We start from the raw sequence: 21,739 nt of genomic DNA on the forward strand, positions 1-21,739 counted from the left end.
TTTGTAGCAAGGGAGCCAACCAGAGCTTAGACTACAACTAGTAAAGTAGTAACGAATGAGTGCTCTGGTCAGGAAAGAGATATTAATGCCTGTTCCATCAGTAACCTCAGCTGCTCCAGGAACTCTATCCAACACACTGCGAAACAGACATGATCCATATTCATATATATATATATATATTCATATGTATATCCATATTTAGCATGTATAGTAACGAGACCAATCAACTTCTGATTTCCAATGGCAGCCTCCAAGACAACTGTGCTGCCTCTCACCACAGAGAAGACTACCCCTGTCACATCTTTCACCAGCACCTCCAAGACTTCTGTCTCCATTGAAGCCAGCCCCACTAGCAGCCCAGAAATCCCACTGACAACAACATCTCCTGTCCTCAGCAGCACCCTCAGCACCAGGCTACCAACTCCTGCCCCATCAACACTCTTCTCCACCTCACCTCCAATCTCCATGCCAAAAACAATTCCTACAACGCTAAGACCCAAGCCTTCTTCCCCAACAACCAGTGCTTCTACAGAGTTGCTGATACCTGCATCCTCCACACCCTCCACAGCCAAAACCAGTCTGCTGTCATCATCAGCATCTTCCCCTTACTCAACTATGTCCTCGACAGCACTAAGCACATCACTTCTCGGTAAGTCTCCACCTAGTCCTTCCCAATTCTACTCCTTCTCACTGCTTTCCCAGTACTTCCCCTTTATTCCTGATGTACAGTATGCACCCCAGGGTTGTCACCCTCACTCTCAGCGCTCCCAGCACCAGGCTGCCATCTCCTGCCCCATTTACTCTCATCTCTGCCTCTACTCCAACTTCCATGAGAAAGCCCACACTACAACACTGAGACCCAAGCCCTCTTCTCTGACAACCATTGCTCCAATAGAGTCACCTACAGCTGCATTCTCTGCACCCTTCACAGCCAAAACCAGCCTGCTGCCATCATCTGTTTCTTCTCCCTTCTCAACTGTGTCTTCCACAGCACTGAGAACATTGCATCCCAGTAAGCCTCCCTCCTGCCTTTCTCATTCCTCTGCCTGCTCTTCCCAGTTTTTGCCCTTCATTTCTCGTCTACTGTGTACACCAATTTGTTGTCACACTCCTTTGCCCACTGGAGGTGGGCATTTCTGCTTATGGTATTTGTGGTGTCATGCTTGTTTGGATGGAGTGAGCAGCACAGCTGAGTGAAGGCTTAGCTGCTAACAAGGGTGAAGTCACCACATACTGCCCTTCTGCAAAGCTCTCTCAGCATTTTGTCATCAGGGATTTTGGGGAATTCAGGGTCACTGATTTCTCCCTTGGGTTGTGCCATACTCAGCTTGATGCATGTAGGCAGAGCCTCTGCCTGTGTCTTGGTTGAGACAGGCACATGCATAGAGCTCCTCTTCTAGTGAGATAGAGTGAAATGCTAGGGGGCATTCCTGAGGTGCTGTCCTTGCTGCAACTTTCTGGATAGGAAAAGGATGGAGAAGAAAAGGGCAGAAGCCACTGGCCCTTCCTTGACTCTTGCTCAGTGAGAGCTGTTGTGGCTGTTGTGTGTTTTTTCACTGCACACAAATGTGCTTTTCTATAGGAACAGTCCATCTCCTTTGCCATTTTTTTCTTGCCCTGCCACTCTCAGCTGAACTATGCTTTCTTTATATGCAGCATCCACTCACAAAATGACAACTGTGCCACCCATTGTGCCTCCAGTCACCACAGAGAAGACTACTCCCACTGTGTCTGCCACCAGCACCTTTAAGACCTCCATCTCCAGTGAGGCCAGCCTGACCAGCAGCCCAGAAGTCCCACTGACAACGACATCCCCTGCTCCCAGTATCACTCTCAGCACTAGCTTACCATCTGCTGCTCCATCCACACTCTTCTCCACATTGCTCCCAACTTCCACACCAAAGTCCACGCCTACAACCGTATGGCCCACGCTGTCTTCTCTAACAACCAGTGCTCCAACAGCGTCGCCTACACCTGCATCCTCCACACTCTCCACAGCCAAAACCAGCCTACTGCCATCATCTGCATCTTCTGCCTTCTCAACTGTATCCTCAACAGCACTAAGCACATCTCTTCCTGGTATGTATTCCTCCTGCTCTTCAAGCTGTAGTGTTTGCTCTTCCCAGTTTTGACTCTCTATTCCTACCATTCAGCACAAACCACTTTGTTGTCCCCCTCCTTTTCCCACTGATTTTAGCACTGTCACTCCTAGGATCTGTGGTGAGTTGCTTGGGTCTGTGCTGTGATTCTGTTTGGGGAGGAACTTCTTTTCTTCCTTGGAGTCCATTATTTATGGGAGAACACCCTGCCTGTGTTGGTGCGGGCAGACAGTGCCCTGTGCCAGAGAGCTTCCTCTTCCAGGGAGAGGAGGAGTTAGCTGAGGTGCTGGAGGGCGGCCTTGAGGCATTGTTTTTATCTCACCTTGCTGGGGAGGAGGGAAGAAGGGGAGGGGAAGAGCAGGAGCCAGTGGCCAGTTCCTGCCTCTTGCCCAGCGAGTTTCAGTGTAGCAAGATCCTACTTCCCTGCCCTTCTGCATAGCCCAGGGCTTCTGTTTGGAACAGTCTACTTCCTTTCTTTTCCTTTGTAATCCTTTAACCAACCAATGCTTTCTTTCCTGCAGCTTTCACCCATGAAACAACAACTGTGCTGCACATAGTGCCATATATCACCACGGAGAGGACCACTGCCACACCTGTTACCACCAGCACCTCCAAGACCACCTTCTCTAGTGAGGCCAGCCCCAGCAGCAGCCCAGAAGTCCCCCTGACAACGACATTCCCTGCCCCCAGCAGCGCTTCCAGCACCAGGCTGCCATCTTCTGCCCCATCCACAGTCACCTCCTCTCCTCCGACCTCCACAATGAAGTCCACACCTACAACACTAAGGCCCAAGCCCTCTTCCCCACTGACTAGTGCTCAAACAGAGTTTACCACACCTGCTTCCTCCACACTCTCCACAGTCAAAACCAGTCCAGTGCTGTCATTAGCATCTTCCACTTCTTCGGCTGTGTCCTCCACAGCACTGAGAACATCGCATCCCAGTAAGCCTCCCTCCTGCCTTTCTCATTCCTCTGCCTGCTCTTCCCAGTTTTTGCCCTTCGTTTCTGGTCTACTGTATACACCAATTTGTTGTCACACTCCTTCACTCACTGGTGGTGGGCATTTTTGTAGGGTTTATAGGGGGTTGTTTGCTGTGCTTCATGACATGATGGATTAAATGGCTGACTGAATGCTTAGCAGCTAATTAGGGTGAAGTTGCCACATGCTGCCCTTCTCTAAGGCCCTCTCAGCATTCTGGGGAATTCAGCTGGTGCACTGGTTTCTCCCTTGGATTATGCTTTACCCAGCTTGATGCATGTAAGCAGTGCCCTCTGCCTGTGTCTTGATAGAGACAGGCACATGCAGGGGTGTTCCTCTTCCAGTGAGATACAGATGGTAGTGAAATGCTAGGGGGCACTCCTGAGGTGCTGTCCTTGCTGCAACTTTCTGGATAGGAGGAGGATGGGGAAGGAAAGGGCAGAAACCACTGGCCCTTTCCTGCTTCTTGCCCAGTGACAGTCAATGCAGCATGGTTCTGCCTTCTCGTTCACATGCCTGGCTTAGGTCCTCCACCAGGAACAGCTAGCATTGTTTCCCTTCCATTGTTACCCTTCAACCAACTTGTGCTTTCTTCCTGCAGCCTCCACCCAGAAAATAACAACCGTGCCACACATTGTGCTGCCAGTCACCACAGAGAAGACTACTCTCACTGCATCTGCCACCAGCACCTCCACAACCCCAGTCTCCATCGAGGCCAGCCCCACCAGCAGCCCAGAAATCCCGCTGACAACATCCTCTGCCCCTAGCAGCACTCTCAGCACAAGGCTGCCATCTGCTGCTCCGTCCACACTCTCCTCCACACCGAAGATCAGGCCTACAACCCTGCGGCTTAAGCCTTCCTCCATGACAGCCAGTGCTCCAGCAGAATCGCCTACACCTGCATCAACCACACCCTCCACAGCCAAAACCAGCCTCTTGTCATTGTCTCCGTCTTCCTTCTCTACTGTGTCCTCAACAGCAGTGAGCACATCATATGCCAGTAAGCCTCCCTTCTGCCCATCCCACTGCTCTGCCTGCTCTTCCCACCCTACATTCCTACCTCACAGCACAAACCATGCAGTTGTCACGTGCTTTGATTGTCACCCTCCTTACCTGCTGCTTTTTACATTGTAATTCATGGAAGAACATGTGTTGAAGTCCCATGGACTGTCTTGATTCTTCCCATGCTCCTTGGATTGAGCTTTTCTTCCTTGGAACCCAACTGGTGCTTTGCTTTAGCTTTTTGATCAAAAAGCACTGATATTACAGTGATGCTTTAGATCTTTATGAAGTATGCTGGCACATCATAAACAAGTCTGTTTCTCTCTCTGGCATCTCTCTGGTCTGGGAGTGGGCAAGATGGTGATAGTTACACAGCTTTCACAGCTGACGCCAGCTGTCCAATGAGATATTCCATGCCACACAAATTCATAGTCAGCAATAAGATCAGGGTTGATATTTTTCAAAAGAGCCATTCCTCAAAGGCTGGTATAACCTCCGTGTACTTGGCAGGAGGTGGTGAGTAATTTCTATGCATCACTTCGGCATTAGTTTCTATTGTACATTTCTCTATTCAGTTATTCCACTTTCTTGTGAAATTTCAAGTGTTTTGACACTTGAGTCTTTCCCTTCTTTTGCCATTCCAGTTTTTTCCCCCCTTTCTCATGAGAGGAACTGAGCCAGTGGCTGAATAGGATCCTAGAAGTCATCCAGGGTCAACATGAACTGCAATTCTCTTTGGCCCTCTCAGGATTTTTCCCTTCCAGGTGTTGGAGTTATCGTGCTGGGGCTCAGGTCTCACACTTGGAGCCTGCCCTGTGCATCATGGAACAGGAAGATGGGATGATCTACCAGTGTCTCAGCTAGGTAAAGGGATGTGCAGAAAGGCTCTATTTCTGGGGAAAAGCAGAGAGTGCTGAGGTGCTGGAGGGCTTCTACTTGGAGCAGCTTTCTCCTACTCATCTGGGAAGGAGCAGGATATGGAGATAGAAAGGGCAGGAGCCACTGGCAAATTCCTGCCTCTGGACCAGCAAGAGTCAGGGCAGCACAGGCCTACCCTTGTTGCCTATTTGCCTGACATGGAATTTCTGCCTGGGATCAGCGATCCTTCCCTGGTTACTCTTCAACTGATTCCTCTGCTTTCTTTCTAGCAACCACCCACAAAGTGACAACTGTGCTGCACATGGTGCCATATATCACCACAGAGAAGACCACTCCCACGATGTCTTCTGTCAGTACCTCCAAGTCCTCCATCTCTAGTGAAGCCAGCCCCACCAGCACCCCAGAAATCCCACTGACAACATCCCCTGCTCCTAGCAGCACCCTCAGCACCAGACTGCCAACTCCTGCCCCATCTACACTCCTATCCACCTCTCCCTTAACCTCCACTCCAAAGCCCACACCTACAACACTGAGGCTCAAGCCCTCTTCCCTGACAACCAGTGTTCCAGCAGAGTCACCTACAACTGCACTCTCCACACCTTCCACAGCCAAAACCAGCCTGCTGCCATCATCTGCATCTTCTCCCTTCTCAACTATATCCTCAACAGCACTAAGCACATCTCTTCCTGGTATGTATTCCTCCTGCTCTTCAAGCTGTAGTGTTTGCTCTTCCCAGTTTTGACTCTCTATTCCTACCATTCAGCACAAACCACTTTGTTGTCCCCCTCCTTTTCCCACTGATTTTAGCACTGTCACTCCTAGGATCTGTGGTGAGTTGCTGGGTCTATACTGCAGTTCTGTTTGGGGAGGAACTTCTTTTCTTCCTTGGAGTCCATTATGTATGAGAGAACACCCTGCCTGTGTTGGTGCGGGCAGACAGTGCCCTGTGCCAGTGTCTTGAATGGACATGACACATACAGAGAGTTTCTTTTTCCAAGGAGAGGAGGAGGTAGCTGCAGTGCTGAAGGGTAGCCCTGATGTTCTTAAGCCATCTTCCTGTGGGGGGAGGGACAGGATCGGGAGGGAAAGGACAGGAACAACTGCCACATTCCTGCCTCTTGCCCAGCTAGTCTGTGTGGCACAGTCCTACCTTATAGCCCCATATCCCTAGCTGCTGCATGGGAACAGTCAGCCTCCTTTCCCTTTATTTGTTACTTTTCAACCTTCAGCTGACCTATGCTTTCTTTCCAGCAACCTCCACCCACAGAACAACAACTGTGGTGCACATGGTGCCATATAACATCACGGAGATGACCACCCCCATCAGCACCTCCAAGACCTCCATATCCAGTGAGGCCAGCCCCACCAGCAGCTCAGAATTCCCACTGATAACAACATCCCCTGCCCTCAGCAGCACTCTCAGCACTAAGCTGCCACCTGCTGCTCTGTCCACACACTCTACCTCACTGCCACCCTCCACACCAGAGCCCATGCCTACAACCCTACAGCCCAAGCCTTCTTCTCCGACAACCAGTGCTCCAACAGAGACACCTTCACCTGTCTTCTCAACACTCTCCACAGCCAAAACCAGCCTACTGCCATCATCTGCATCTTTTCCCTTTTCAACTGTGTCTTCAACAGCACTGAGCACACTGCAACCCTGTAAGTCTGCACTTAGTCCTTCCTACTGCTCTGCCTGCTCTTCCCAGCTCTCGCCTCTTTTTTTCTACCTCACAGCACAAACCATGCAGTGTTCACCCTCCATGTTATTATCACCCTCCTTACCTTCTGCTTTTGTCATTATCATTCTGGGGACTGAGGTTATGGGACTATGCCCTGGTTTGAGTTGGGGTGAAGCTTCTTTTCCTCCTGGGAGCAGCTAGCTTGATGCTCTGCTTTGTGATCATCAGTGCTGGTAGTACAGCAGTGCTTTAGCGGTTTCTGAGGCATGCTTCACAGCACTGAGGCATGCTCCATATCTTATTGGCCAAATGCATGCCTAAAGGTTTCTCCATGAGAACAGCCATTTTTTCATCTTTGCCATTTTTTTCTTGCCCTGCCACTCTCAGCTGAACTATGCTTTCTTTATATGCAGCATCCACTCACAAAATGACAACTGTGCCACCCATTGTGCCTCCAGTCACCACAGAGAAGACTACTCCCACTGTGTCTGCCACCAGCACCTTTAAGACCTCCATCTCCAGTGAGGCCAGCCTGACCAGCAGCCCAGAAGTCCCACTGACAACGACATCCCCTGCTCCCAGTATCACTCTCAGCACTAGCTTACCATCTGCTGCTCCATCCACACTCTTCTCCACATTGCTCCCAACTTCCACACCAAAGTCCACGCCTACAACCCTATGGCCCACGCTGTCTTCTCTAACAACCAGTGCTCCAACAGCGTCGCCTACACCTGCATCCTCCACACTCTCCACAGCCAAAACCAGCCTACTGCCATCATCAGCATCTTCTCCCTTCTCAACTATATCCTCAACAGCACTAAGCACATCTCTTCCTGGTATGTATTCCTCCTGCTCTTCAAGCTGTAGTGTTTGCTCTTCCCAGTTTTGACTCTCTATTCCTACCATTCAGCACAAACTTTGTTGTCCCCCTCCTTTTCTCACTGATTTTAGCACTGTCACTCCTAGTATCTGTGGTGAGTTGCTGGGTCTGTACTGCAGTTCTGTTTGGGGAGGAACTTCTTGTCTTCCTTGGAGTCCATTACTTATGAGAGAACACCCTGCCTGCATTGGTGCGGGCAGACAGTGCCCTGTGCCAGTGTCACGCAGTTTCCTTTTCCAGAGAGAGGTAGCCTTCTATCTCTTCCTCTTCTGGTGTTGGAGGGCAGCCCTGAGGCATTGTTCTGAGCTTTCTAGGGAGGGAAAAGTAAGAAGTGGGAAAGGAGCCAGTGGCCAATTCCTGCCTTTTGACCAGCAATAGTTAAGAGCGCAGCAAGATCCTACCGCCCCACATGCATATCCTGGGGCTTCTGCCTGGGAACAAACAACATCATTGCCCTTCCCATGTCTTCCTTCAACCAACCTATGCTTTCTTTCCAGCAACCTCCACCCTCAAAAAGACAACTGTACTGCACGCTGTGCCGTATACCATTACAGAGAAGACCACTGCTATACCCACTACCACCAGCATCTCCAAGACCTCCATCTCCAGCGAGGCCAGCAGCCCAGAAGTCCCACTGACCACGACATTCCCTGCCCCTAGCAGTCCTCTCAGCACTAAGCTGCCATCTGCTGCCACGTCCACAATCTTCTCTACTTCGCCCCCAGTGTCCATACCAGAGCCTACACTTACAACCCTCTCTCCTTCCACATTTCCCTCTTCTGAGAGTGCTACATATTCGTCCTCCACACACAACACCACGTTTTCTTTTACTCCGCCTGGTGAAACATTTTCAGTAGCATTTCCCACTGCTGCCTCTGCCAAATCCTCTCCAGCTGTGATCCCAAGTCTATTACCTACCACAATTAAGTTTGCTCCCGGTATCACCACTACTGCTTCCACAGAGATCCCATCCACTGAACAGACGTCCATTCAAACAACGACATTAACCACCACCCGCACCACATCAGCTCTTTCTGTCACTTCTGGTCTTTCAACTTCCATGTCTCCTTTTAGGCCATCAACAGTACCACAAGGTGAAGTATTTCCTTGTCATTTGCTGTATCATATTTTAGAGTTTAGTACATTTTTTTTTGTGTGTGAATTTTTCTGAGATATATTCTTTGCTAATCCAATTGTATATACTGACTGTATTTTTTGTTTTGAGCTTTCTGCATTAATATGGAAACGTTGCCTTGAAGTCTTTGTTCTCACAGTGCATTGATGTTTACATGATGGGGGGGGAGAGGGGCAGTTATAAATGCTTTTATGCCTTAACCGCTGTTTGAGGACCCAGGAAAGAAAGAACTTCTCAATTTCAGCCAATTCCTGTGTTCTGTTTTGGGTTAGTTCCACAGACAAAGGAGAACCTATCTGGAAAGCATACTTCAACCACATCATACTGCCTCCTTCACTGTAAACTGTTCCTTTTCTACTGTCTATCTTACAGCACTTTCACTGTGCGTTTTCCTCTTAGTTTATGATGTGCAGGTAGAGGAGAGTACATTAGTGTGTGTGATTGCCTCAGTGTTAACTGAGCCTTGCCTTCACCAATGCTCATTTTGTCTATAACCTTTCTTCAAGCAGGGAGTTTCAAAAGTTTAGCTGATAATATTGTGTCTGTAAAGAAACAAAATCTTAGAAATGACCAAATCAAGAATTTTTCAAGTCCATTGCATCCATTATTTGAACCAGAAATAATTCCCTGCAAATTAGCCAGCTCATTGTTTCATTTATGTCTTTGTGGTTTCATCAGTATCAGGAATAGAAGTTTTTTAGACTTAATTTTTAGACTCTATCATTCATATAAATGTTTGTTGTCCTTTTTCTGTGTTTGACAGAGTTTTGTAAAAAAGTGGAATATGAAGAAAACATAACTTACAGAGGCTGTTCTGCAAACATCACTTTGAGCCGATGTGAAGGACTGTGTCCATCTTCAACAAAGTAAGGATACTGGAGAGCTTCTATAATATAAGTACACTAAGGCTGTTTCTTCTTTAGCACTTGTGAGCAGTGCTTTTGTCAGCTCTCACTCCCTTTACAAAATCTTTAGAAAAAGATGTGTGTGATCTATACCCAGCAATGTAGTGTTGGGGTACGAGCCAGCTAACTGGAAAGAGCACCTGTACAGAACAACAGTGCGTAGAGAACTGCAGTGCACACAGGGAATATCTTCTCACCTAAACTTCTGAACAAAGTATGGCAATACTGCAAGGTTTGGGTTGGTTTTTTAATTACTGAAGATAACAGTCAGACTACCAACTTTTCTTCCGTTCACAGCTGTTCTTACCTAAATATCTTTTCCATGCAAGCCCAAAAAGATTTTCTTGTTTCATCTATTACACATTTTGCAGTGCTAATCAATGACGAAGCACCAGGTGGATGAGCTGCTTCTGCACTGCTTGCACAAGACTGTTCCAAATTCCATTCTTGAACAATACCTAAAAGGCTGTATGCAAGTCCTACCTGATCCTCCCTCTCCTCCAAACAGGTTGAATGTTGAGAACATGGTGCTCAATGCAGCATGCAGCTGTTGCAGGCCGTTACAGCTCCATAAGGAGGAATTTCAGCTACCATGCGAAGACCCAGATAACCCTGGCAAAAGGCTCACTAAGGAAATTACCGTGTTTGGGGGCTGCGTTTGCAACTTTGACAGCTGCATACAATAGCCAGACCTTCTGATAGCTTCAGATACAGGTGTTGTTGGTTTTTTTTTTTGTTTTTTTTTTTAACTTCTTGTTTTAATTTTGTTAAACATTAACAATTAATTACAACCTAATACTTCCATGGCAACTGCTCATTGCAGGGAGTTCTTTTGTACTGATTATACAGGTTAGCCTTGCAGGGAGCTTCCTGAACAGCGGGCTGGAGCATCAATTAAATTACCTGAATGATGAATTATTCCTAATCTTGAGGGGAAGGGGTGGGGAGAAAGAGTGGGCATGGTTTAGGAGCAAAGACTGTCAGAGACCATCTAGCCTTGTTCAGGGCAATACTTAACTAGAGGCTAAACACTGGCCTGTGCACTGTGCAATAACAGAATTTTGACTTTCAAATAAAGTAGACGGAATTGGATTTGTTAAATCATTCCTCACTGTATGACCAATTATTTTACCTGCAAATAGGCTGTTAGGTTCACTACACTTGAACTAGGACCTGTGGATTAGCCCATTACTGCACAAACCAGGAAAACAGCCGACCAAGGCAAGCCACTGCCTTTCCTCTGAAAGCAGGTGCAGTGCTTGTGCTCATCTTCTGGAGGCAGCAGCTGTCAGACTGCAAGGTGCTACATGAGCCAAAACCTCCTGTGCATCCTTCATGTGGGGCATTTCTCAAAATGTCATTAACACAGATAAGCAGTGGCTTTTGGACAAAGAAGAAATTTGCAGGATAATCATCTGCTACATTTTGAAGCATCAAAATAGTTACCAAACAATAAATCTATCAGGAAGAAGGCAGTCCACCCAAGCAATTTCCACTTGCTGCTAGTAGGGACAATTTTTTATTTTTATTTTTTTACTACTATTTGCAATTCAATTGAGAAAGAGTTGTATAGAATTTTAAGTGAGTTTTAGACAACCACTAAGAGCCTGAAGCAAAATACGAACAAACAAAAAGTCCGAGTGCAGTATTTAACAGCTCAGGTACTTTCTTCTTTTACAGCCAAGTAACTTCTTCCAAATCCTGCCTGGGTGTAATAACAGATGTGTGCTTTTGTAGCCATGGAAAGCAATGTATGAGTCACCATCTGAGTTGCTATTTATGCCTTGCAATGAAGAGAAACAAGGAAAGAGCCACTGTTTTGAAACAGCTGAAATCCGGAAAACAGTTATTTCAGGTTATGTTAAAGTATTGTGATGAGTTACATCAATTTACTGTTACATGTACTGTTCGTGTTTATGTGCTCAGCCACTGTCAAATATACAAATGCTTAGAAAGGAAGATTCTACATCAAGTTTTCACTGTAGAGTGTTTATAACACAACCAAAACAAAACCAAAATAAAACCAAACCAAACATAAAAAAAAAAAAAAACAAAACAAAACCAAAACAAAACAAATAGAAAATCCAAACTCAGATCCACAGGCCAGGTAAGACTGAACCAAAACAATCCACCAGAAGTTTGTAGGAAAGAATTTACCATCCCACATCAGTTGCTCTTCCAAAACATTATATTTGGAATAAAACAACCATTCTGGGCAATTATCCTTTACATTCCCACTCCCCCAGACAAAAAAGGACAGTCTGATTACCGTTCTAATCATTTATTTAATCTTAATATGTTCTTCTGATGAATATAGTCTAATATATAGTCTTCTATATGAAAATTCTCCACTTAATTTGACAGAACTTTGTTTTATACAAATAAGACAATCACCATAAATGTTACATACTGGAGTGTAGGTCAAGAATGAACAAATGCTACCTGTTTTGCTATTCAGTTATTTTCACACATCAATGCCTGAAAATACTGTACTTGAAAACAATAACACTGTTTACTGCAGAAATTACTTTGTCTGCTTGAAAGGATACATCACTTTGGTAAGTTAACCATCATTCACAAAAAAAAAAAAACCCAAAATAAAAAAATCAAGTATTTACCCTTAATTTGTTCACTGTTCTGCTCATGGCTTCACTGAGCTGACATCTAATACAAAACGTGAACAATCATAAGCTTAATACAGTCACCACTGAAAAGACGCTTTCCCTTTCCCCCCTCCTACCCATATTTTTAATGCACATTTTTAGCACAGCTGGAACCAAAGCTAAGTGAACTAGTATAGTACAGCGTGTCTTGAGATGTCCTTTGACAAGGGCACAGAACATATCCAGAGAAACAGATGTACAATAGGAATTGGGGAAAAAAGTGAATGAAGCTTCTCCCTGTCTCTGCTAAGACTCCCTTAGTTCAGCACAACGGATTTTTAACACAGTAGCCAACAACATGGTTAAGACAACAGGATTAATAAAGATCACACAGCCTCCGAAGGACAAAATACAAGGTAGTTTGGTAGTACTTTGCCAACTACCAACTTGACTGCAGGAAATGCTTATGAAGATTTTTCACAAGATATCTGTGATCAGAGAGCCCTGATTAGATGCTCGAGAGGCCATGAAAGGGTCAACTGTTCAAGAGAACTTTTCCAGAAAGACAAGGTCTATAGACAACTTTACATCCAATGAAGTCCATATTTACCAAACACTTCTGGAAAAAAAACACACATCGCACTCCAACCTTTGCTCCTCAGTTCTCTGGTACTCAAGTACGATCACAAGCCTTCAACCAAACCAAACTCTCATCGCCTAGTTCCATCTTTTAACTCTTAAGCATTGATAGAAAGCAAGCCAACGTCACCCAAGTAGAATCTTTTCCCCTCCTGTGTGCAAAGCAGTGTTCTCATTTTCATTGCCATCCCTGTTACCCAAAGCCTTTATTTGGCTGTATGAGTTGTGAGACAACAGTCCTAAGCTTCCTTCAAGGAAGAGAATGTTGATCTGAGGTTCACTCCTCACATCAGCAGCAGCTGATCTCTTGGTTCATTCTGACCTGTAGTACTGCTCACTGACAACTGCCCACAGTTCCTAACCCCTACCTCACCTGCTTTGTTTTAACAGCCTTCGGTGCATTTCCAGACTTGAACAATGTGAGCCAAACTTAAGCCCACTTTGTTGTGCAGAGAGTTTGCTCATGTGGAACAAGCTATAATGGTTTTGGTTGCAAAAGCCCCTGTATAAGCTGAACACGCTCAGCCTTTCTACTCCCAATCTCAACACAAGTCTCCCACACTGTGTTGGATATTGTTACCACCAATAACAGACTGGAAACTGTACAGATACCAGTTATTCAGCCTCTCAAGTTCTAGCACTATACATCAGGGGGAAAATAGTTTAAAATTAAATATTTGTCTACAAAGTGCATGCCTTAGCCTTCAAGTGCCCACTTTTTCCTTCTTCTCCTTTTATACAATACCACACTAATGAGAACCCACACTCTCTGCAATCAGCTATGTCATCAGGACTGCTACTCGCTAAATCTAAAGGGTAGCAAAAGAAAAGAAACAGAATATTTAAGTTTGACTAAACAAACACGTACTCATTCACTACCTACCAGAGAAGCTCACCTCATTATTTGAGGTAAGCAGAAGGATTAAGGATAGCTTTTGTGCTCAATCCACTTTCCAAAGATCAAAAAAACAGCTAAGATGTAAAGAATTAGAAGATTAAGGTTCTATGACTCTGGACCTGTGGCATTTCTCAAATCGAACAAAAATTGGTGACAGTCAACATAAGCATTCATGTAAATCAGGTTCAAACACACCTTGGAATCTGCCCTTCCCATCCAGTACAACACCTGAAGCAATGTCTAACTTCACACTGACGATATATTAACGTCTGAATTGACTCTACTGAGCAGCAACACATTTTTTCTTCAGCTCAGAGCAGAGGGAGTACCTGTTAAAGGCACTGAGGCAGAATGTTACTAGCCATTTCCAGTTGAAACCCGAGGTTACTACATCTTCCCTTTAACAAGTTTAAAAGTGGGACCTCTGCAATAAAAGAAACACAAAGACAGCCCTCCCACACTTTGTGTAACATACTAAAAGCCATTTTAATGTAAAAAGTCACTTCCCTGTACTGTACATTTCACACTCACGATTTCAAACAAGGGGCAAGTCCTATTAAGGCAGGGAGCTGGTATTGGTTAACATTGCAGTACTCAGACAGTGATGTACAAGACATTTATTTGCAGTATGATGACAATGATATAAATGGAAAAACAAAAAACTGTCATGGTTAGTATTAAAACTGTTCTGACAGCAATTCACATAATCTCTGAGATACAGCTTCTTTACTTGTTCGTAGTGTGAGTCTATACATCTGAAAAAGAACACAAATATACACATTTTTTAACACAGTTTGGTTTTAAATTAATACACTGCCAACAAGTGAAAGTTAACCAGTTACTATTTACTTGTTCTGATAGATTTGATAAGACCTCACGTTACAACATTCAGAAGCAGGCAGCAATTCAGCTCTTTCAAACCCTTGTTGGGAAAGCTGCCATTGTTCTAATGTTTCTAAGCTTTAACGACAAATTGATGTCCCAGATTTGGTTTTTCCTTTTAAAGGAGTGTGTTGTGGGGAAGTCTAAAGACTCTACTATCATTTGTTTGGAAAACAGGATGCCCAAAATTTATTTTTAGTCCTCACTTAAATTGCATAAAACCTCTAGCAAAATGCTTTTACAGATGTTTTTCCTCTAAACAGTTTTATGTTCATTTACATATGATGGTTTTTTTTTTAGCCACATCATTTTTTCATTCTTCTTAAATGACAAAGGAATTTGTAGTTAGCCTTGTCCAAGGTGCACAAAAGAATAAACTGAGCATTTCCAGCCTTCCAGGGAAGATAATCCACAGACAGTCTGGAATAATACAGTGATATGCACACGGAAAAGAATTCCTATGAAGCAGCAGCTTACCAAGCTATGTCAGGACTAACTGCTGCAATTTCATTTCTTCTTAAAGCTCTCAATCACAATTAGCAATTACAAAAGATATTTTCTTTAAATACCTTAAGGAATTTCAGATATAGACTTGCTTTTTCAATTTAGCACAGACAGGAATTTGTATTTATGCAGTAGATGCAAAAAGATACCTGTGCCTGGAGGTTGGGTTCAAGGCGCAGCAAGCATCCAATCTGAGTAGTCTTTGTATGTATGATACCAGCACCAACAAAGTTAGCAGGATTGGGATCCACCTCCTCAAGTAGGGCCGATCCAAAGCCAATTATCTATGAAAGAGATCCAGAAGATTTACATGCGGGAACAGTAAAATACAAAAAAATACCAAAATACAGACAAAAATACCAATGTTTACCCTGATCACAGCCACCGTTCACTAGTAAAGCAAGCAAGGGACTGATTTGTTTCGAGTGAAAAGATTAAAGAAGTTATTCAGTGTCAGTGTCAGTACAGTAGAAATCTTTAACGTGATGGAGTTATGCTTGTTGTCGAGCTGAACCTGAAAAGAGTCCGTGAGGAAAATTACTGAGAAACTACTAAAATTCGAGTTAAACCTCTCCTCTTTTTGGTAAAACCATTTCTGCTGTCACTAGAGTCGTTTCTGCTTTGCCTAAGACAGACAGATAGCTCTATAAAGACCAGAGTGCTATGCTGTTTTATTCTCCATCTAGTGACCCTAGTAAATTAAGGCCGGAAGTTTTTTCCAATTCAATTTTAAGCACTAAATTTATGCTTTCATACATAGCTTCAGTTTCCAGCTGCTGCTGAAGACTGCACTTAATTCATTCCATACCGAGAAGCAGTTCACTCAGCCCAGCCCTGCCAAGGGTCAGATACACGTGGACAGGATAATCTAGTTGCCATATAAGCTAAAATGAACAATGTTTCCTTATACCGCTACAAGATACTACACCACCACCAACCTTTGCTTTCGTGATCTCTGCATCCATTGGGTGCTTTGCTTTAAAGATGTTCTGTACTTCTTGTTTAGGACTGCAAGACAAGGCAAGATGAATATTTCTTAACATGCAGTATGTTCAGAATTGTTGAGCAGCAACTCGTTTTACAGGAGGAGCCTATAGCTCACAAGACTACGCATGTATGAGCCACATTCACAATATACCCTTTTACTTCCTTGGTCTACCACAAAAGCCCCAAGCATAAATACACAGAAGGTCTTACTTGCTCAGTTGCTTCCAACGCTGGAAAAAGTCTTGAGAAGACATTTCTGTTGGCTGGAAAAATTTATTCAGTGTGATGGGTAATTTTACTGAAAGATTCTGGAATGTTCCACCGTACCTGCATACAGAGTAGACAGAACATGATGTGTGTCATACAAAGCGCCTGCAGTTTCTCATCCTAAATTAACCAGGCAGTCGAGGAGGAACTGTAAGATGCGACTGTCTGATCATTAACATCCATCAACTGCAGATGATGCCATTTGTAAGTTACAGACGTAACTGGATGTAACATCCAGTGATGTATGGATTTATTTGCTCTGTTAGATGACACATGAAAGTGAGTCGGCAGAATTTCTACTAAGAATCTGTTTCAACATAGTTTGCTACCCTTCCAGATACACACACCAGTAAAAAAACAGTTAAGACTTGAATAACAGAACACAGTCCAGAAACCAGGACTGTAAACACAAATCTTTCCCAAAGGCTGATGTTGAGTTGACATAACAAGATTCTGGTTTCGGCTACACACATTTCTTATCCAAGTTGTTTTTGCACAAATGTTCTTAGTTTCCAGAAGGAAGAAGTTTCAACATATATTCCCCATCAAGATTTCATGAGAAAAGATGACAGCTGGCTTATATGCATAGCAGAAACAGAAGCATTTGAGACATTTTATCAGTGGTTTGTTGGTTTTTTTTTTTATCAGACTGTCCCAAATGCATTCCTTCCCTCCTCTGGTAGCTTCAAGTTTTGTTGTATCAAATGTTCAGGTAAATCATCTGCCCAAGATAGCTTTGGACTTTGTGCGGCTATATTCTACACATCAGTTCGAGAGCCATGGCAACTGAAACATGCTTTCTTTTGTTAAATCAATAGCACTGAACTACTGCGGTTTTACCTGAATTGAATGTTCAGAATGGGAGCTTCCATGAAGTCTGATACACATTCAATGTTCACGACCTGCTGAACCTGTGCACCTCCATCCACTGTGGGGTCAACAGGTTTTGTCTGAAGATTCAGGCATGAAAGTAGCTAAGGAAATTGAGCAACAAACTGACAATATTTGCTGTTTATTAAAAAGTTATGGGTAAGCTACAGGAACAATTCACATTGTGTCCACTGGCTCTCTCTATGCTTCCGAAAATTCGAAGTCTAATTCTTGTAAAGCTAAAAATACTCTTTTCATATTGACACATCTAGAAGCAATAACTCCCATGATTCCCAGAGTTACAGGAAAATTCCTTAAGAAAGATGCCTCAAAAAGGTTTGAAGGCAGACTCCCTACAATGTAAGCCACCAAACTACGTTATTTTGATGTGAATATTGCAGTGATGCTGAGTCAAACAAATTTAGTCACATACACTCCTTCAATTAGCAATGCAAAGCATTAAGTAGAAACTGTAAACTAAAAGCTTAGTTTCAAGTACTGTCATCTTTGAGCACATGTACTCTTCTACTTACAGCTCGTCAGAAGTCCTCTGATAATGCAGGACACCACATTTATACCTCAGCAACTTCATGACAGCAGAGAAAGCTAGAGTTACATTACATGCTTACAAAGAATAATACACTCAGAATAATATCCCCTCATTTCCACAGAAACAACATCTCTGTAATCAGAGTTTTAGAAAGAGAGTCTTCCATCTCTGCACAAGATTTTGGTAAAAACTTCAGAAAGGCATCAGCAAGTTCCTATTCCTTCATGTTCAAGGACAAGAAGCCTTGATCCAGCAGCTTTATTACCCTCACATGCAGCATAAAACACAAAACCTGAAGAATGGGCAACCAGCCTTTAAGGATATTTGGTTGAAGGTCATCTGAGCAGATTACTGTTGGAGTAAAATTCAAGAACTGTGTTGACGTCTTGTTACCATAGAAAATGAACATACGTCCTAGGAGCAAAAGAACAGAGGCATTAGCAGCTTGAGGTATATCACACAAAATCATACTGGACTGTATGTGCTTCAAGTACCTCATCCACTGACTTTCTACCATTCTTTAAATCACATTTTTAAATTGCAGCGTACTCTATATGGTTTTATACTGTAAAGATATTCACAGAATGAAACAACAGGAGCTATCACACAAGCACTTAAATGATCAAATAATTAGTGGAAGTCTTCTAGTTACTGGATAATGCTGTTTTCTGTGTTTAAAAGTCGTTATGGTATTAGAAGTGATAGAGATGGGAAGAAGTCAAGCCAGTGCTCTATTCCTAAGTCTCTACTGGATGCTTTCAGGATCCAGTACGTTAATGTACTATGATAGACATATGTCTGAAATACACCGTGCAAAACACTACTACAATAAGCTCTACCATGAAACAAATAATAAGTAGAATTAAAAATAATAATAATAATAATAATCAGGAGAACAGTCCCTTTTAACTCTCTCTGTATCAGCCTTGCACACAGGCAGCAAGAACTGGAACTCAGTACTCTTAGGCTCCCACGTCGTCTCAGCTACCAAAACAACTGAGAAGTTTAAGAAAACAGTGACCCACACAGACGTTAGGGACACACAAACAGCAAGGATTTCTGGACAGGTTAGGCCTGAAATGACATTCCTTCTCTAACAGCAAGTCCTAACCCCAACATCGTGCTGGCTTTGGGCTTGATTAATTCACACAGCTGCTCTGCCGGAAAACTTACCCAGGTTCTGTCGAAATTCGGACTTCAATCCAATTTGTAGCAACTGATTTTCAAAGAGGACTCCATTATTTTTACACACAAACCTAAAGGAAGAGAGAGTAAATACGTTTTAAATTAAGACACATTAAACAATTTTAGAACCACAAAATTCAGGGTTTAAACAGAGGATGAAGATTGTTGTTAACCTAGAGAGCATCAGTCTGCAAGAGAGGTCTTTGCAGAAAACTGCAGTTAAAAAAGACAAGTGTGTTTTGCAACCAAAATCATCACTTGAAAAACACTAAAATAACTGAAATTTCTACTCGATAAGATGCCTGAGAAACTACAAAGAAAGCCACAATATGCTACACAGACACACACACACACACACACACACACACACACACACACACTAAAGGACCAGGCAACAGGCTAGGATTTTTCTTATTCATATCCTTGACAACTTCTGAAATTCATTAGGCTGGTGCAGAATTCAAAAGTTGGTAGCTTTGACTGTTTCAACCTGAAAGAAAAAAAGAGTTTCCTTGTTTTTATCAGTTCTGTATCATGTATATGTAGACTTGGGAGTTGTATTTATTTTTTTTCAGTCATTTTCAGAGAAGCACATTCTGTAGTGTTTTCAGTCCTTCTGTCTGTCACCCTTCACTTAAAGTAGAAGAGGTGGTCAGCAAACATTAGCCTTTGTCATACAAGGCACTTAAAACATACTTCCAAATATGAGTACTTTTAGCAGTTTACCCTTTTTTTCCTTTATTTCTTTGTGAATAGTTGCAAAGCTCAACACACAACTGGCATTGCCTTATTTTAGAGCAGCAGGTGATAGTACTGACTCTCATAAAAGCCAGCTCTAAGCTGTATATTTACTCACAAGCACGATGTAATATACACAGCATCTACAGATGCTTTCTAGTCACATCTTTGACAGTATGCTCGTCTACTTTTGCTGGTATTAACTCAATGTACACTATAGTTTTGCTTTGTAACTATATTCTTGAAGTTGCCCAGCCTTGCAAGGTTTTAGTATTGCTTACTTGTGAAAAAGCTCATCAGCATCATGCACAGTATCAGCTGGTTCCTCAGAAACTACCTCAGATGAAGCCAGGTCAGGGCTAGTTCAGGCAGCACAAAGGAAGAAAGGTGGTAGCGACAGAGACAGCAGGAGTTAGTAAAGACAGCTTAGTGCTTAGTTACTTCTTTTACCTCCTTCCTCAAAAATGGCACTGCTGAGTTTAATGCATGAAAAATTAATTAGCTGCCCTAGCTCATTACACCTAGAAAGGTTTTAGGCATTAAATGATTCCCCCCTCCCTCTTCTCTCCCCCAGCCCACCCCTCCCTGACTGGTAGGAACCAGCAATTCCTCCTGAAGACAGGAGATGGCTGAAGGTGCTCAGGAGCTCAAGTTTACACCTCTTAACAAAATCCTTTTATGTGGTTAATTGTGACTGTAAAAAGATTTAGTTCAAAACTGCAAATGTAGATGCATATTGGCTACTGTGAGTGTGTGCTTTGAAGCAGAGACTTCATCAACATTAGTGGTATATCTAACTACAGCTGCATCATCAATTACATCAGTTACAATGCTCACAAGTATTTAAAATGTAGGCAAGAATAGCAAGAATATATGGGCACACAGAGAATGGCTTATTCAAGTAACAGATTAGAAGCAAAAGTGACAACAGCATTAAAAAGTGGCAAGAACCTACAAAAAGCAACTTCTCAATAGCACGAGAGAAGTGTTTCATCACCTACAGACAGACAGATCAAGGGGCTGGGCAATGCTATGCTTTCTTCAGCAGAAAAACAAAACTTTTCAGGAAATATCTGTTTATGAAGCTACTACTCATGTAAAAAAAAACCAAAACAACATTTTAGAAAAAGCTCTAACAAGCTTGTGTTGCTTCTTCAGATACTGTGTAGCATTACTAAACATCACTTATTGCCTTCCAAGGGAAATATAGGATCAAGTCTTACTCACTGAAAACCTGCAACAGTATACTGTCTAGTATAAAATTCTGATGAAATTCTCAATGCTCCAGGCAGATTAGTTTCAATAATTATAGATTTCATATTAAGACACATTGCAAACTTGCATCATGTTGTTCAAAATAGTAACCTGTTCTCCAGGCACAGAACGATAGATTTTTAAGGTATACGGTGATCTCACATTATTTACTTCCAGTGTTTTAGCCAAATAACTTCTGAGCATAGGCACAGTGCCTGCTAATATTAAAGGACTTAATAATACATTCTGCCTGACACAGACTACAACTACAGTTGGCAGTGTAGTTAGGAAGACACTTGTATCAAATCCCCTCAACAAACAAGAGCTTGTTTTTCTTTTTTTACACCTGTTTGTCAGACAGTGGCACAAGAATTTAAGTATATCTTGAAATTCTGAGAACCAGTATCTCCAGATACAAACCAACTCATGGTTTCAGTATCAGTTTGCCATAAGTATGTAGATGCAAGGATACATTATGGAAACATGGCAAACCTAAACTGATACACATCAGGCCAGATATCGCCCAAATTCAAGATATATCATTAAGATACACAGGAAGCTTAGTTTAACAAAGAAGCAAAATCAGCATGAAAGCTAAACACAAGACTGTGTGGCTAACGTTCTCAGACTGATTGCTACAGACTCAGTTTCCCATGAGCAGAGGTATCCGATAAAGATAGCATATCCAGCACAAAGTTCAAGAATACCTCTCTTGATGCACAACTACTACCAGGAATGCATCCAATAAACTGGAACAAAACCAGAAGTTATTTATCGTTTGTATTCTTTTGTCTAATCCTGC

The 21,739-nt window shown here is 43.1% G+C and overlaps 4 protein-coding genes across 7 annotated transcripts in view; 3 read left to right on the forward strand and 1 right to left on the reverse strand.

Annotated features, from left to right (window-relative positions):
- MUC6 (mucin 6, oligomeric mucus/gel-forming) overlaps positions 1-4,923 on the forward strand; it is a 38,887-nt gene extending 33,964 nt beyond the window's left edge. Inside the window, exons 31-35 of the mRNA XM_048948243.1 lie at positions 248-649; positions 1,657-2,079; positions 2,621-3,040; positions 3,679-4,077; positions 4,844-4,923. Of these exons, the coding sequence (XP_048804200.1) occupies positions 248-649; positions 1,657-2,079; positions 2,621-3,040; positions 3,679-4,077; positions 4,844-4,923 (1,724 nt within the window). The remainder of the gene's footprint in view (positions 1-247; positions 650-1,656; positions 2,080-2,620; positions 3,041-3,678; positions 4,078-4,843) is intronic.
- A 1,345-nt stretch (positions 4,924-6,268) lies between these two features.
- Positions 6,269-7,529, forward strand: LOC125694679 (uncharacterized). Its single transcript, XM_048948244.1, has 2 exons — positions 6,269-6,620; positions 7,054-7,529. Exons 1-2 carry the CDS (start codon positions 6,269-6,271, stop codon positions 7,527-7,529), a joined length of 828 nt encoding a protein of 275 aa, XP_048804201.1.
- Positions 7,530-7,929: 400 nt separating this feature from the next.
- LOC125694680 (mucin-6-like) lies at positions 7,930-10,258 on the forward strand. The gene is made up of 3 exons (XM_048948246.1): positions 7,930-8,614; positions 9,419-9,521; positions 10,069-10,258. The coding sequence occupies exons 1-3, from the start codon at positions 7,930-7,932 to the stop codon at positions 10,244-10,246; spliced, it is 966 nt and encodes a 321-aa protein (XP_048804203.1). The 3' UTR covers positions 10,247-10,258.
- Positions 10,259-12,138: 1,880 nt separating this feature from the next.
- The window catches only part of AP2A2 (adaptor related protein complex 2 subunit alpha 2), a 43,019-nt gene continuing 33,418 nt past the window's right edge, over positions 12,139-21,739 (reverse strand). For 2 of the 4 annotated variants that reach the window (XM_048948839.1, XM_048948838.1), the window contains exons 16-23: positions 19,965-20,042; positions 18,934-19,016; positions 18,085-18,174; positions 17,181-17,304; positions 16,284-16,400; positions 16,025-16,094; positions 15,236-15,370; positions 12,139-14,455 (exon numbers count right to left, since the gene is read on the reverse strand). In XM_048948839.1, coding sequence (XP_048804796.1) covers positions 14,378-14,455; positions 15,236-15,370; positions 16,025-16,094; positions 16,284-16,400; positions 17,181-17,304; positions 18,085-18,174; positions 18,934-19,016; positions 19,965-20,042 — 775 coding nt within the window. In that variant the 3' untranslated portion in view covers positions 12,139-14,377. The remainder of the gene's footprint in view (positions 14,456-15,235; positions 15,371-16,024; positions 16,095-16,283; positions 16,401-17,180; positions 17,305-18,084; positions 18,175-18,933; positions 19,017-19,964; positions 20,043-21,739) is intronic. The other 2 variants (XM_048948841.1, XM_048948840.1) reach the window with 1 other exon arrangement.

Source organism: Lagopus muta, chromosome 6 (genome assembly GCF_023343835.1).
Source record: "Lagopus muta isolate bLagMut1 chromosome 6, bLagMut1 primary, whole genome shotgun sequence".
Classification (NCBI taxonomy): domain Eukaryota; kingdom Metazoa; phylum Chordata; class Aves; order Galliformes; family Phasianidae; genus Lagopus; species Lagopus muta.